The sequence below is a fragment of the Procambarus clarkii genome, chromosome 91 (assembly GCF_040958095.1).
Source record: "Procambarus clarkii isolate CNS0578487 chromosome 91, FALCON_Pclarkii_2.0, whole genome shotgun sequence".
NCBI classification, from domain to species: Eukaryota; Metazoa; Arthropoda; class Malacostraca; order Decapoda; family Cambaridae; genus Procambarus; species Procambarus clarkii.
In genome coordinates this window covers 1,690,335-1,705,523 of record NC_091240.1, presented here as the reverse complement: position 1 = coordinate 1,705,523, position 15,189 = coordinate 1,690,335, and the positions used below count along the sequence as shown (strand labels likewise).

At 37.2% G+C, this 15,189-nt stretch overlaps 2 protein-coding genes across 2 annotated transcripts; one reads left to right on the top strand and one right to left on the bottom strand.

Moving 5' to 3' along the window:
* Positions 1–216: 216 nt before the first annotated feature.
* Positions 217–5,976, top strand: LOC138359447 (NADH dehydrogenase [ubiquinone] 1 alpha subcomplex subunit 8-like). Its single transcript, XM_069318608.1, has 4 exons — positions 217–402; positions 2,761–2,936; positions 3,562–3,669; positions 5,076–5,976. The coding sequence occupies exons 1-4, from the start codon at positions 277–279 to the stop codon at positions 5,188–5,190; spliced, it is 525 nt and encodes a 174-aa protein (XP_069174709.1). The 5' UTR covers positions 217–276; the 3' UTR covers positions 5,191–5,976.
* On the bottom strand, positions 5,685–14,504 carry LOC123773898 (G-patch domain and KOW motifs-containing protein). Its single transcript, XM_045767842.2, has 9 exons — positions 14,237–14,504; positions 13,151–13,365; positions 12,346–12,482; positions 12,118–12,200; positions 11,282–11,450; positions 9,037–9,189; positions 8,197–8,820; positions 6,977–7,132; positions 5,685–5,950 (listed from the first exon to the last, which is right to left on the bottom strand). The coding sequence occupies exons 1-9, from the start codon at positions 14,380–14,382 to the stop codon at positions 5,831–5,833; spliced, it is 1,803 nt and encodes a 600-aa protein (XP_045623798.1). The 5' UTR covers positions 14,383–14,504; the 3' UTR covers positions 5,685–5,830.
* Positions 14,505–15,189: the final 685 nt, after the last annotated feature.

Here is a 15,189-nt window from a genome sequence, read left to right as displayed (position 1 = left end):
TAAATACAAAAATTAAAAGGTAATCAAATAATTAAAGTGTATTATTCCAAATTCTGTAACATTTTTTTTAAACAAGGTCGACCTCTAGGAAAGTTAGCATTAATATTATTATGTGTTCATTTATTATGCACCCCACATACTTGCACATAAAAATTACATAATTTTTATCTAATTTTGGAGTTATAGAATGGGTTTGTCCGGGGCGGCTTCTCATAGGTGGCGAGGCGGCGGCTGTTGTTGTTGTGATCAGCTGGAGCCGTGCTCGTCGTCCCCAAGATGTTCACCAAGGACTTTGATCTGCCCACGGAGGAGGAGCTGACGGTTGAGGAGATAAACGTCAGCACACCTGCACTTAAGGCCGCTGCTTTCCACCTGGGTAGTGTCTGTGAGACTCAGAATAATGTGAGTTATTCCACTCGTTATCGGCAATGACCCGGCTACTGATTTTGCCACCGTACGCACAGACAAGTGTTGGTTTCCATATTTATTTATATATTTATTTTTTATATACAAGAGTTTTAACATTCTTGTACAGCCACTAGCACGCATAGCGTTTCTGGCAGGCCCTTAATCCTAATATTCCCCGGAATACGACCTCGCCAAATCGTATAACAACCAGGTACCCATTTTACTGTTGGCTAAACACAGGCTACAGCTGCAGACGAGGAGTTACAATAACGTAGCTGAAATATGTTAACCAAACCACACACACTAGAAAGTGAAGGGACGACGACGTTTCGGTCTGTCCTGGACATTCTCAAGTCTAACTTGAGAATGGACCAGGATGGACCGAAATGTCGTTGTCCCTTCACTTTCTAGTGGTTTGGTCAACGTAGGCTACAGTTAAGGGTTGGTGCCCAGTAAATCCTCCCCAGGCCAGGATACAAACCCAGGACAAAGCGCTCGCCAAACGCCAAGAGAGTGTGTTACCATAATGCCCCGGAGACTGTTGACTTTTAACTTTTAATAACTTTTAGACTGTTACTTTTTTCAAGCAACTTTTCAGGCAATTTTTGTGACCTACAACATTTCCGATTAGTTTTTATATCCACACATCATGTTACATTTGTATTTTCTACACAACATTTCGGGTGTTTTAGTCTCGACACAAAATTTTAGTATGACCATGTTTTTGAAATAGTACATTGTAATTCTGTGTTTAGATGAGGAGTCACAATAACATGGCTGAAAAATGTTGACCAAACCACACACTAGAAAGTGAAGAGATGACAAGGGAGAATGTCGTCGTTTCTTCACTTGTAACTCTGTATCATCAGGAAAGCTATAACCTAATACTGTACTAAGGAATTCTCCTGTGTACAAATTCATTGATAAATTGTGTGCATATTCACCATAGAGCAGAGTACTGTTATCATACCTGGTGTCTTCTGCAAGGCAGGACAGACACAAATACAAATGTGAAATTTATAACACAAAATTAGAATTGGACAAGCTTGTAGTTGGCTATTTGGATTATTGATCTGTGTGTCAATTATGATATTATAGGAATGTTGGGCAATAATATTGAAAGGATGGTAAGTGTAAATAAATACTGTATGCAAATATGTACTAGTGAAATTCCTTTAAAAATGTATCTAAATTTACCTAAGGGACACCATCTCTCTATTGACCTCAACAAGGGTAGGGAACTGGCAGGTGATCAAAGGTCCCCATTTGTCCTGATGATTTTATCTATTTGATTTTAAATTGTAGCAGGGTTTTGGCATTTACTGCTTTGGCAGGTAGGCAATTCCATGGGTTTATAACCCTGTGGGTGAAAGAGCATCTCCTGTTTCTTGTCCTACATTGTAGCTTGTTGAGCTTGAATCTGTTGCTCCTTGTTTGTTACATCTGACCTTTTGAAGAAGTGGACTTGGATTAATATTCTCCAACTTGTTCATTATTTTAAAAGTTTCTGAGATCAGCTCTATCATGTCTGGTTTGCAGTGTTTGTTAGCCCAATGGTCTTCAACCATTCCTGGTATGGCAGTCGACCCTGAATCCAAGACAAATGCCCACTTTTCCTGTTTAAAAAAAGAAAATTGTATTGTTGGTTTTCATTTTGCATTTTGACATTTTAATTTCTTGATATTGGTGACTTTCATACAATAGCGTTGTCTGGGGTAACCAGTTGTCTGGTTGTTCTAGATTTTATTCCACATTGACACATTGTCAAATCCCAATCTACAGAACCACGATTTTACTTTATTTATTCCCCCCCCCTCTTTTATTTAAGTGCTACTCGCACCTTTTTTTTTTAATTTCTTAATGTAAACAGATGGTTGTGTAAGAGGCACAATCTCTTGTGTAAGAGGCAAGAGGTAAGAGGTAAGTATGCATACTTTTTAATGGCTTTCAATGGTGCAAACATCACCTAGTCTAAAGCTGTTTTAGTGGCCTGGTTATTTATTTAAAAATTTTAAACAGAAATGTTTCACTTACTTCAGTTATGACCATCTTTGTTGTCTATGTCTTTGAGGGTAGTAAAAAATTTGCCTTCCCCAACACACTCCGAAGTTTTACAAGAAACCTATGTGAAATTTTAGTATGGAAAAAAAAAGTAAAGTAACATTTGAAAACTAGAAATTTGCCACTACTGTATAATAAAATACTGTATATTTAATTATAAAGACTTTTACTGAATAGGGGGAGTATGAGTTTTGTCATCTTTTTTTAGGACATAAAAAAATTATTTTATAGGACAAAAAAAATCTTAAAAATATTGTAATCTTTTTTATTTGGGAGATTTTTCGTTTCCAGGAGTTCATGCTCTGTCGCAAAGAAGAGAAGGATCCCCGCAAGTGTATTAATGAAGGGAAGGATGTAACTGCTTGTTCCTTGGCATTTTTTAGAAAAATTAAGAAGACTTGCTTGGAAGAATTCAACCAATATGCCAACTGCCTTGACAAGTCTTCTCAAGATTTAGAGTATCGTCGGTCAGTATTTGTGTATATACTTTTTTTTTTCTTTGATCTCTTGTGCCAGTACACATGAGATGTGCAATTCTGGGCTGTTGGCTGTTTGAAGGTGCAAGAGTGAAAGTTATTTGTTTGTAGAATTTCCTATCTTTTATTGGTAAAAATGGCATTAAATGTAATGAAATGCCTCTTTCTGGTATATCCAAGATGGTTCCCTGTTGCAAGCCAATCTAGGTATAATCTAATCTAGATGTCTGGAATAGCTACACACATCAAATTGCAGTAAGCCCTTGCGAGTCTTTGCCTACGAGAGACCAAAGGCCAAAACATGGTCCCCTCCTAAAGGCACAGAGTAGAGGACACTAAATCACTCGACCAAGGAAATATTTATCAGAATGATAGAACGAGACAAAATACACAGCAGTATCTTCCAGCCTCTATCCCTATTCGACAACCCCACAGCCACACTACCCACTGAACCACTAAATCAAATGCCCAATTTGTCACCTTTAAACTCCCTAGTTATGTCTACATATACAGTATCTTTTTGTTATTTTTCAGATACAGTATTAACTCTGCACAGGCAGCCATATTTCTTAATATTATTTTTAGAAAATATTCATGATGCATCCTGCATCCACAGTTGCCGAACTACTCAGGCCATCTTTGATAAGTGTGTCCTCGACAATTTGAACGTGGAGCGTCCCGATTTTGGCTATTTCTGCAGACCCAAGATTGTAGATTCCAAAAGGTGAGACATAATATTTATCACACATTCCTTTGAAAATGAGGTTTTGAGACAGGTTCTTTTGGTAGTTGTCTGCCATATAATTGAAATTAAAATTTCACTCCGTGAAATTAGCCCATAGAGAGCCGGAGCCGGTCGGCCGAGCGGACAGCACGCGGGACTTGTGATCCTGTGGTCCTGGGTTCGATCCCAGGTGCCGGCGAGAAACAATGGGTAGAGTTTCTTTCACCCTATGCCCCTGTTACCTAGCAGTAAAATAGGTACCTGGGTGTTAGTCAGCTGTCACGGGCTGCTTCCTGGGGGTGGAGGCCTGGTCGAGGACCGGGCCGCGGGGACACTAAAGCCCCGAAATCATCTCAAGATAACCTCAAGATAACATAGTGGGGAAACATTAGGGCATGAATGGTAACTTCTAATATGACTCTTATTCACATTTTTCTAATCACAGTGCCATCGAGATTGCACAGTAATGTACTTGAGCTATATTATTGGATTTCTTAAAATTAAGTCAGTCAGCTATTGATAACTAACTTTATACCTGTATTGTACTACTGTATTTACTAATTTATTAGTGAAGAGTCTGTCCTTGATACAAAATTAGTTGTAATTGTGTGGAGAAGTTATTTTGTAGAATATAGAACTGTATTTAAATGCTTTTAAATTTTCAAATTTCCAACATTTGTCATTGACAATTCATTTGTAAATACTGTATAGCAGTTTACCTGTTTATGCATGTCTTGTCATATAGAGAAACACATACATCCAAGTGAGTCTGAGACTTTGAAAAGAAGACAGACAAAACCTGTCTGCTTTTGTTTATTCTTTTGATGAAGAAATATGGTCATGAAGTATAAATCATATATGCATAGTGGAAGGGTTAAGGTGGCACAGTATACTCCTAGAGAATATATCACTACTTTTCTGTTCAATTTTTTGGTGAATGGGTACCATGTCATAACCAAACTTCAGTAAGTTGCCTGTCATGTGGGGAAATGCAATACCATACTGCAAGATTGATTTGCCATAAATAAAACCTTAACATGGGCTGAAGAGCCCAAAATATAATAACTGATTTTAATATCAGTATCTTAATAGTTTTTGTTGGAAAGAAAATTGATCGAGGACCTTGCATGACAAATTGTCTATTGAGCAGTCAATAATGAACCATTACTTCTGTAAAAGATTTTTCAGTATAGCTGTGTTTACTTTTCACTATGGTAGCTGATGTATAGTCAGTAGTTATTATTTTAAAAGCTGAGGATGTACTGGAATATGCTATTTTGTATTTGACCAGCCCCAGATAAATAAAAGTTCATCTATCATTTTTTTTAAGAATCAAGTACTGTACAGTAAATAATATAAATTCAGATTGAACTGTCCATGTTAAGATTTAGGATTTTATCTTCCAGACCTAAACCAAAACCAGAGGAGCCCATCGTATTCCCCGATACTCCACTAGATCTGCCTGATGACCCTCCTCGTGGTCCTGCACGATATGGTGCACGCTTTTACTGGATGGAGTAAGAATGTTCTTTTTTGGCCATATTTCTGGCTAGTCATCTTGGGTAGAACTTCAATATTTAACAGAGGTTTGTTTAATAAATAATGTACTGCATAGTAAATTAAATTAACTAGCTATCTTCTTTTGTTAACATCTCAAACTACTTCTGGTGAATATTTCATAACTTTGTAAATAGTTCAGGAGGAATGTCATCAGATGTTTAAGTGTACATGTAAAGTAAATATCTTTTACTATAGCTGTATTATGAATGTCCCTTATACTGTACATGTATTTTGGTACATTTTTAATTAAGGAAAGTAGTCACAGTTGCTACATGAATGTTTCTCTGAAATTACATAAGGAAAGAATAGATTATTGTGATTATAGTGTGTGCATACATATATACCATCTGATGGAAAAATGGTACACTTTAAAGCATTACTTAAGGCCTAATTTGGATAAGCAGTCCACTGCAATATTCAATACATGGCCTCTAAATATTAGTCTTTGCCAAGGATTATTAATTTTTTTTTCTTAATTAAAACTATATATTTAAAAAAATGATATAATTACATGACACTAGAGAAATAAAGTATTATGTTAGACAATGCTGGAGAATATAATCTCCAAGATAGGTGGTCTTTTAAGTCTGGAGAATGTTCATCATCGTCGTACATATTCACATATGTCATCGTAATGTAGCTTGATTATTACAGTTTCATCTTCAAGTAACTGTATAGATGCCTTCTCTTGGTCTTTGTGTAGCTGTAATATTAGGCCTTTCTGGAATAGTAAATATATATTAATTATGTAGTGTATTATTATTAGCCAAATATTGCTTATTTTGCTTAATTTTTCAATTTAGAATAGGGAGGCATTTGCCCAGAGATACTTTTTAATATTGTACAAGTATCTTATTAAAGATAATGACAACATTATCAGTGCTAATCTTGACAATGATGGAGAGTAGACAGAAATTATCGGATAAAGTAATTATCAAAAGGTAACGCCATCAAATGTGCAAGATGTTCATAGGGCGCTAAATATCACTAAAGATGCCAATACGAGAACAAAAGCGCATAAGGTGAACGATATCGAAGGTATCCGAATCGCTAAGAATTCTATCGAGGGGCTGTCGGGAAGCAACAGAAACACACATCCTGGAAGTCCAGACATTCAACAAGGATGTGCACGACCATAAGAGGAACAATCCAGTTTGGACAATAAGGAGCAGGGTGGCGCTCCATTAAGTGCCTGAGTTAAATGTGTATGTCCAAGACGTAACCTCGCCAGAGTAGTTTCCCACCACCAGTTATGGTGGTACATGGAAGGCCATTGGGGACAAACTACTCAAACTGCGTGCTCTTGTTATCAGTAACGGCATGGTCGTTGGTCTTCTAACGGGCAAGGGTTATTAGGTAGGAGTCGGAATACGGGATACCTTTATGAGAGATGGGACAAGTGAGGATAGCCTCCTTAGCGGCAGAGTAATACTATACAGTAATATTACTACAGTATACATTAATGCAGTCAGTCACTGCATTAATGCCTGCCTTCACCACAATATTAAAGAGGTTGAGCAATAAATTGGGCACGAGTAAATAAACAAAGCAGGGGGAATAAATATTACAGTTGTGCAGTGAAAGCACCACAGTGAGTGAAGAATATGGAGAGGAAAATAAATTATATATATCAAACACAACTTACTGTATCCTAAATATACAAGGGTAACACCAGAAAATAAGCAGTATTAACCATTATCTTACATTTACCCAACAGTTACTTCATTAAAAAAAATTTACATATTACCTGTCCTTTCTGCGGTCCCTTCACAACCATAACGATCTGGGGATGAACTTTGGGTATGACAGTTTCCAGCCAAGCAGGGTGGACTTGCCTCAACATTTTCCCTTCTTCAGTTATGCATTCACAGCTTTCAGCAGTTTCCACATTTTGCACAATAACCTAATGTGAATGACATTACATACAACATTACTAACCAAATAAACATAAAATATAAGTAGACTGACTCAAAGCATTACTTTGCTAATTTGACAAGAAGTTAAATTAATACATCATTTAGAATATACAGTACTGTATAGTAAAAACAAAAGATAAACATTTTATAATTATGCTGAAATAGAGGGAATACAGAGAACATATGTGGCACGCATAGACGCGATAAAGCACCTAAATTATTGGGATCGTCTCAAAGCTCTCCAAATGTACTCACTAGAAAGAAGAGAGAGAGAGCAAATAATATACACGTGGAAGATACTGGAGGGCCAAGTACCAAATCTACACAGTAAAATAACAACGTACTGAAGGACAAAGTACCAAATCTACACAGTAAAGTAAGAACGTACTGGAGTGAACGATATGGAAGAAAATGCAGAATAAAACCAGTGAAGAGCAGGGATGTCATAGGCACAATCAGAGAACACTGTATAAACATCAGGGGTCCACAGTTTTCATCACCCTCCCAGCGAGCATAAGAAATATTGCCGGAACAACTGTGTACACCTTCAAGAGGAAACTAGATTGTTTCCTCCAAGGGGGTGCCGGACTAACCGGGCTGTGGTGGGTATGTGGGCCTGCAGGCCACTCCAAGCAACAGCCTAGTGGACCAAACTCACAAGTCAAGCCTGGCTTCGGGCCGAGCTTCGGGAGAACAACAACTCTCAGAACCCCATCAATTAGGTATCAAGCAGGTATGATATTGTATTACCCATTAGAGTTAATTTACAATAACAGTGATTAGGCATTCTTTATCTTTGGTATTTACATGTATGTAATAAAAATTTGATGAGTATATTTACTCTTATTAATTAATAAGAATATGGATTATTAATTAATACTATGAAACAAATGGAAGACTTTTAAAGACAGATGCCAACAATTGTCTGTCCCATAGTGTTACATGTAAATGAAAGTAAACCAACTGATTGTCACACAAGTACTGAATTTAAACCCTAGAGAAGAGGAGGGACAATAACAAATTACACCAACATTCTTAATGAGTGACTTACCTTTTCTTTGTGGTATCTTCCTCCTTTATAACTTTTACTTATCAAGCGAACTCTAAGGTTTTCTTGAACCCAAGGAATAGCTGGCATCTTACTTTGTGACTTTTGAACTTTCACACATCCTTGACTATAGCTATCATATTCATCTTCATATTCTCTTTTGCCGACTTTCGACTTGCTATTGTAATATGAACTCTGGGAATGGTTACTGTGTTTTTGTGAATGATTCTTGAGCACATCATTCTTATCTACAGATTTTTTAGTGTACTCTGACTGATATTTCTCACCATAGCTGTCTAAACCAAGCTTCACTTCTGATTTCTCATCACATCGTTTAGGATCATTCTTAGATTTTTTCCCTTCATATTCTCTGTATTTTCTCTCATTTCTGTGTTTACTTGTCTTTTCTGTATCTTGTGTTTCTCTTTTGAGCTCCATCTTCAATTCAACTTCTTTGGATGGATGACTGGGTTTCTTTACCACCTTGTCTTTATTAGTGGGAGTTATTTCCTCTTTAGCCATTTTCTCTAACTTTAACCCTCTCTGTAGTGCGGTTGTGTTGTCTGGCTTTGGTTCAGAATCTTTCACCATTTTCTTCAGCTTTTCCTTCGTTTTAGCTTCCTCTTCCTGAAAAATTTAATTCATATTTAGCTAAACTGAAAAGCAAAACAATTATTAATTTCTAGAAAAAATACAGTATATTATGCTTCGTGACATAGCAGTTTCTTGACACAGTAACTCTTTGGAACCGTTTAAACAGACACTTCTTCCATACAAAATGTATGGAAATGTTCCTCTAGCAATGAAAGCAAATATGTTCAATAAAAACAAAGCCAATCTTACCTTGAACTTGTCATACATGTCTTTGTTAATGACACGTGAGGAGTCTTTAAATTCATTTTGTGAGACAACTCTCACATTGAGCTCCACTTCTCGTATTACAGTTTGACTCACAGCTGCCTTTACCAGTAGGTGATCTTCATCCAGTGTCTCAACCTGCAAAAGCAAGTAGAGTACACAACTAAATATAATAAAACAATGAAAATTGCAGTTAATATAAATTAATATTTTATGTTAAATGTGATATACCACATAAGTACATCACATTTTGCCAGATATTCAAAAAGTTTCTTGAACTGATTGCTTCCAGATAACAGTATGTGTCTGGCAATACTGTGCGTGCATCATTCACAAGTTGAGCTTAACATGCATCCTGAGTAATTGGAATGAAAGTGGCCTAAAAATAAGGCACCTATAGAATTTGAGTCTTCTTTCTTAGCTGCCCTTTGTTGCTACCCAAACCAACAATCATGGTCCATCCAGGACACTGCTAATATGCCAAACTCATCGACCTTTACCCCACTATGACAGAAATAATTTTTCCGTGTGACTGGGAAGGGAATACAGTGGAGAGCACTTTCAAACTATCACAAGGAGACCACATGAAGTGATACCAAAGTGCAAAACAAATCTTTCACCAGCAAGCAATAACCAGCACCATAAGAAATATAAATTATTGCTCTGAACTACTGTTCTATGGAAACTAGCCAACACCCATTCCCACCAGATGGGAAAGGTAGCATAATAGAAGCCGATCAGAAAAGTGTTCCAATTCTCTCAGTATCTTGCTTCTGACCCAGGCCACCTTGGTTGCTCCCTGAACCAACTGTCCACAAAGACTACTACCCAAAGGAAACAAAATACTGTCTATGCTACTAAGTAATCTGAATTATTTGGGGCTCAACCTTGTTCGAGTTAGCCAGATATTTGAGTTGGCCAAATTTTTTACTGGACAGTAAAAAAATTATAGTAAAATTTCTCAGTTTGTTAAATTTCAAAGCCGATTTAGCATTTGGGTAAAAATGTAAAAACTTTAACACGAATTCATTCAGATTACTCAAGAGATTCAGGTTACATAAACCTGAATTATTGAGCTTTCACAGTATGTGAGTAGCTTAACGAAGGAATAAGACAGAGACAGGCCACCATACTGAGGGAGAACCCAGTGCTTACCTGGCAGCAGACTTACTATCCGAGACACGTACACAGTAACATAGATCAGAATCCAAAAGTGGAAGGAAAGTAGAGGCAAAGAAAGATAATGCCCGAGGGGCATGGCCCCGAGAAAAAGGCAGGGACCCTTACAGTCTGAAGAACAATAAATTCTGAAACAGTCCAGCTAGTTTCCTCAGTCCAGAGCAATAATTGGCATTACTTATGTTAACAATTATTATTTTAAAGTGATTATGGGATTTATTCTACTCTTTGGTGTCACTGGCCTCTCTCGGTGGTGGATTGAGAGCACTAGTCCCTCTCTAACCATTGTGAAGGTACCTGTCATGGTGGAGTGATTGTTAATGAGAGCTTGGCATCTTTGCAGTGTTCTGGCTGGATCTTGGCTGTTGGCTTGGAGACAATTTAGGGGGAGGCCATGCTATGAATTACATAGGATAGTTGTATCATGTAACAAATGAGGATGAATTTGTCACTACACTCCAAGAAAGCAAATGGCTAACAGCCAAATACTATGATGCTTATGACCCTTCTTTATACCAATTTAACCTATCCATGCTATCCAATCCTAAATAAAGTGAAGATGGGAGAAACTAAATGTTTATTAATGCAAGAATCCATAAATAGTAGTGGATAAACATTAGGTGTATATCCTATTTTTGGTGACATGTACTCTGGAAGGAAGTAGCCAGCAGCTGCATTAATTACTCCTCTCATGAGGCATAGGGTGAGGAATTGAAGTACAATACCTGCTGGCAACTTCCTCTAACACATGTCTCCAAAAATCAGATACACATGAAATATTTAAAGTATTACTTATATTTTTTTGCTATATTATTGGACATAACTCAATCATTTTGTAAGGGGCAGGAGAGATTGACCCTTAATCTGAATTTAACACCTTGATTGACTGCTGTTGGTCCCAAGGTGGTCAAATTGTGGATCTGTGCCTATATGATAAAAACCTTCTTGGGTTGATATTGTCTTAAATTCTGTCTTGGAAGTCACAATACAGTTCTGTAATAAAAAACGGAAATAGAATTGATATACCTCTCCAGATCAATAGAAACCTTACCACGCCATATGTTCCACGATGCCGACCACTGTGAATGAAAACATACGATCCTTTCATAAGGGTCAGCTCTTCTTCCTGTGTAACTCCTTTTCCCTCAACAATTGGAATTTCAGGTTTTTTGCCAGCCAGTCCAAAAGATTTTGATGATGGATTTATGATTTCTACAACCCTGAAAATGAAAATGTAATTTTTTTAATGTATTACACCAATAATATTCAGTCATATTTCAACATTTTTACTGCCTATACTGTACATGTCAGTACTGTATTCACATGCTGTACTCCTGAACCAGAATCTGGCTCTCTCTACTAGGTAAGCAGGACCTTGGGGATTAGAGATGAACCCAAAACAAAGAAAAATTCCACCAAAAAACACTAGAACAAAAGCAACAGCTTTAATGATTTTGCAAAGATTATTTGAAATACTGTATTTAATTGCTAGAGATACTTGTTCTGCCAAATTTTTCACAAACTAATATGTGATGGGAAAATTTTAAATGTACCCAAACTATCCTACACATTAATATTTACATGAATGAAAAAAGTACAAGAGAATAAGTACTACACTTGTTAATAGTGATATGACAAATGCACTACACAAATTGAACTGTCATGATATGCTTATAAGATTCACAAACTGTTAGGCTTGCATCTGACCTTTATATTATACTGTACATAGTCACTACATTAGCTATACTTATATTGTTTTCTTTAAAGTATTGCAGGACTAACAAAATCCAAGGAACATTATATACATATCTAATCTTTTGTATCTGAATTCTAACATGATGGAGTTTGACCTCAAAAAGAGATGCAGTACACATACAACATGCATACTTTTTGTTCCCTCGACCAACACCCTCGGACTTCTTCCAGCCCATACCCCTGAGAATTGCTGCTCCATAAACAGATACGTCAACCTATAAAGAAATAGAGTAAAATGTTTAAAACAGAAATAAATAAGTCTTCCTGAATTAAATATAACATAATCCTTTGGAAATATTGGAAATTATCCCAAATTCTAAACAATAATTGACACTGAACATAAATCTATATAGAATTTACCTGATCATAATCATCAAGTGAAGATTCTTTACCAAGGTCATTTGGTGATGTATCAAGTTTCTCTTCTACTTGAGACAAGATGGTCAAATTATCATTTGCACCTCGCTCATTCCAAGTGTCAAGCCTTCTCTTGCTTTCTGTAAATGTACCAATATAACAAACATAACTTTCTATGGCATGATGAACAGGATGGTGTAATGAGTATAGGGAATAATTCCAAGTTACTACACAGAGTACAGGGAATATAAAGAGTACATGCAGTTGTATTGTGTATAGGCTAGTACAGTATAATGAGGATGGAGGTAGTGGGGCCTGTGGTTGTAACTGTAATGTGTTGGTTGTAACTATTAATACAGTAGATGTTATGTTATTGTAGTTTGTGTCTATAGTGGATGTCATGGCTGTTTTTTGTGATTGATGTCAATAATGACAAAGCTTCCTAATTCCAAGGATTTTGGTGAATTTACATTTGAATAAATGTAAAGAGTTTGCCACCAGTGAAAGGAATTATCTTAGGGTTAATTTTGATGTTCTTGCCATAAGTTTCCTGATGTGGATGGTGTGTGTGCATGTATGAGAAATCACACGAACACACACACACCATATACATTCCAAGGATTAAGAAAAAACAATCAATTGTAGTGAATCTGCTTTCTCTACTAGTGCTTTCCACCCTCACAGTGAAGAGATTTCTTTTTACAGAAGAAATACTTCCTATATTTCTCCGACTCACTGAGTGTTCAGTTTCCATTTGTGCTCCCTTTGCCACATAACCTAATCCCTTCAGTCTGCTCATAAAACCAACCTTCCAACAATGCAGCTTCAGCTTGTTCATCCAAAGTTAAGACTCTGGGCTCTTTCTTGGTTTTATCTTCCTCAGTTGCTGTGTTCATTACCTCTTCATTGTTTTCCTCATTGCTCTTGGATGCTTTGAGCTTTTCTACCAACTTTTGGTAAACAGCTGCTCGATTGACTTGCATCAGTGGAATGACCAATTCTGTCTCCTCTGTCTTGCCATCTCTGAAAATTAACCATAAAAAAAGAAATTTTAACACTTGTAAGCTGGCATCATGATGCAGTAACAATAATTTTTCAGTGGTGATGTTGAAGCACTGCAAACGTGTGGTGCATGTATTAACACTATTGTACTTAGCATGTAGAAATACATTGATCTTAAAAGATAAAATATTTTTAAACAAATTTTATACATTATTTTCAGTAGACGTTGATGTTTTAGACTCAGCTACACAGAACAAAAGTTCCAAGTAGCACAGGCTACGGTGAACCCGTAGTGGACTTAACAGTAGACATTTCCAAGTACGGCTCAGAGTATATATATATATATATATATATTAAACTTATATATATATATATATACTGCTCAGTAATGTTCAGTGACCTGAAATTCCTCTGGCTTAGAGAGAAATGACCAAGTTGGTTTACCAACAAATATTAAACCCTTCATTACTTTACCCCTTAAATCAGCAACATAACCTTATCCAACCCAAGCCAGCCAAACCTAGTAGTCGTAGCAATTGGACCTGTCTACGATGTGACAATAGCCTCTCAAGGTACTCAGGCAACAATACCTTGCTTTAGTAGGCAACAACAGGCTTTAGTAGGCAAAGGCAACAGCTTTAATATACCAATGTGCTTTAATATACTTACTAATCTCTCTCATCTCATTTTTGTTCTTGCAATGTATTTGTTATTTTAATTCTGGTAGAATTTACCTACTTCAAATTATCTGTTAGATTAAGGACCTGCCCGAAACGCTGCGCGTACGAGTGACTTTACAAGATTATAAATACTATGCTATGTATTCTCACAAACCCAATGTACCTTCTTGTATATAAATAAATAAATAAAATAAAAAATAAAATATACCAACGTTTTCAAGACATTTTCCTCGATGGACTCGAGAGTCTCGGTTCTCTCCTTGATCTCGGCGGGGGCGTCGTTCCTGATGGCAGACGGCTGCAGGGACTTCTTCTCTATTGTCTTCGAGAAGGATAAACTGAATTTCTGGGCGCACATCTTGGCGTACAAGAGTTACCTCACCCTCTCTCTCTCAGACGTCGAGGCCAAGCAGCGCTGACAACAGATAAAATCATAATATTGTTAGAGAGAGAAAGTGCGGCCACACGACCATCACACCGTCGCTGCCAGACATCACCCTCGCGTGCTGCCATCTCTGGGAGAGTTTATCAAACTTATGTTACCATTGTTAGAGCAGTTAATGTCTTAACTGCAGACGGTGTGTTATAAGGACACATTGTTTACACCAATAATGTAGTGTAAACTGATGGGTATTTAGCACGAAAACAGCTTCATAGATTAGAAAAAAGGGCGGGTCGTAGCCGAAAAGGTTTCGTTTTTTTTCCAATCCCACGGCAGGACAGCAAGATTGTTGGACAACGTTTCCTTTAGCAGGAAATAGATACCCAGGAATTAGGTAACTGATGCATGTTGCATCCTGGGAAATGTCAAAATAGTAGGCCTATGTATAGGGGGACATATGCAAGTAGTCCCCGTGGCAGAGCTAATGATACTGGTAATGGCTCCAAAGGGCCACCACTTACGGGCTATTCATGCCCGTGCCACCTTTTGGGTGGCTTAATCTTCATCAATCAATCATAGTGGTAAGACACTCGCCTGGCGTTTCGCGAGCGCTTTGTCCTGGGTTCGTATCTAGGCTGGGAGGATTTACTGGGCACAAATCCTAAACTGTAGCCTTTGTTTACCTAACAGTAAAATGGGTACCCGCTAGTAAGTACTAGCATAACTGTTTCGTGAATCCCGGTGGTTGTTAAACAATCTGGCGGGTCGTATTCCGGGGAACAT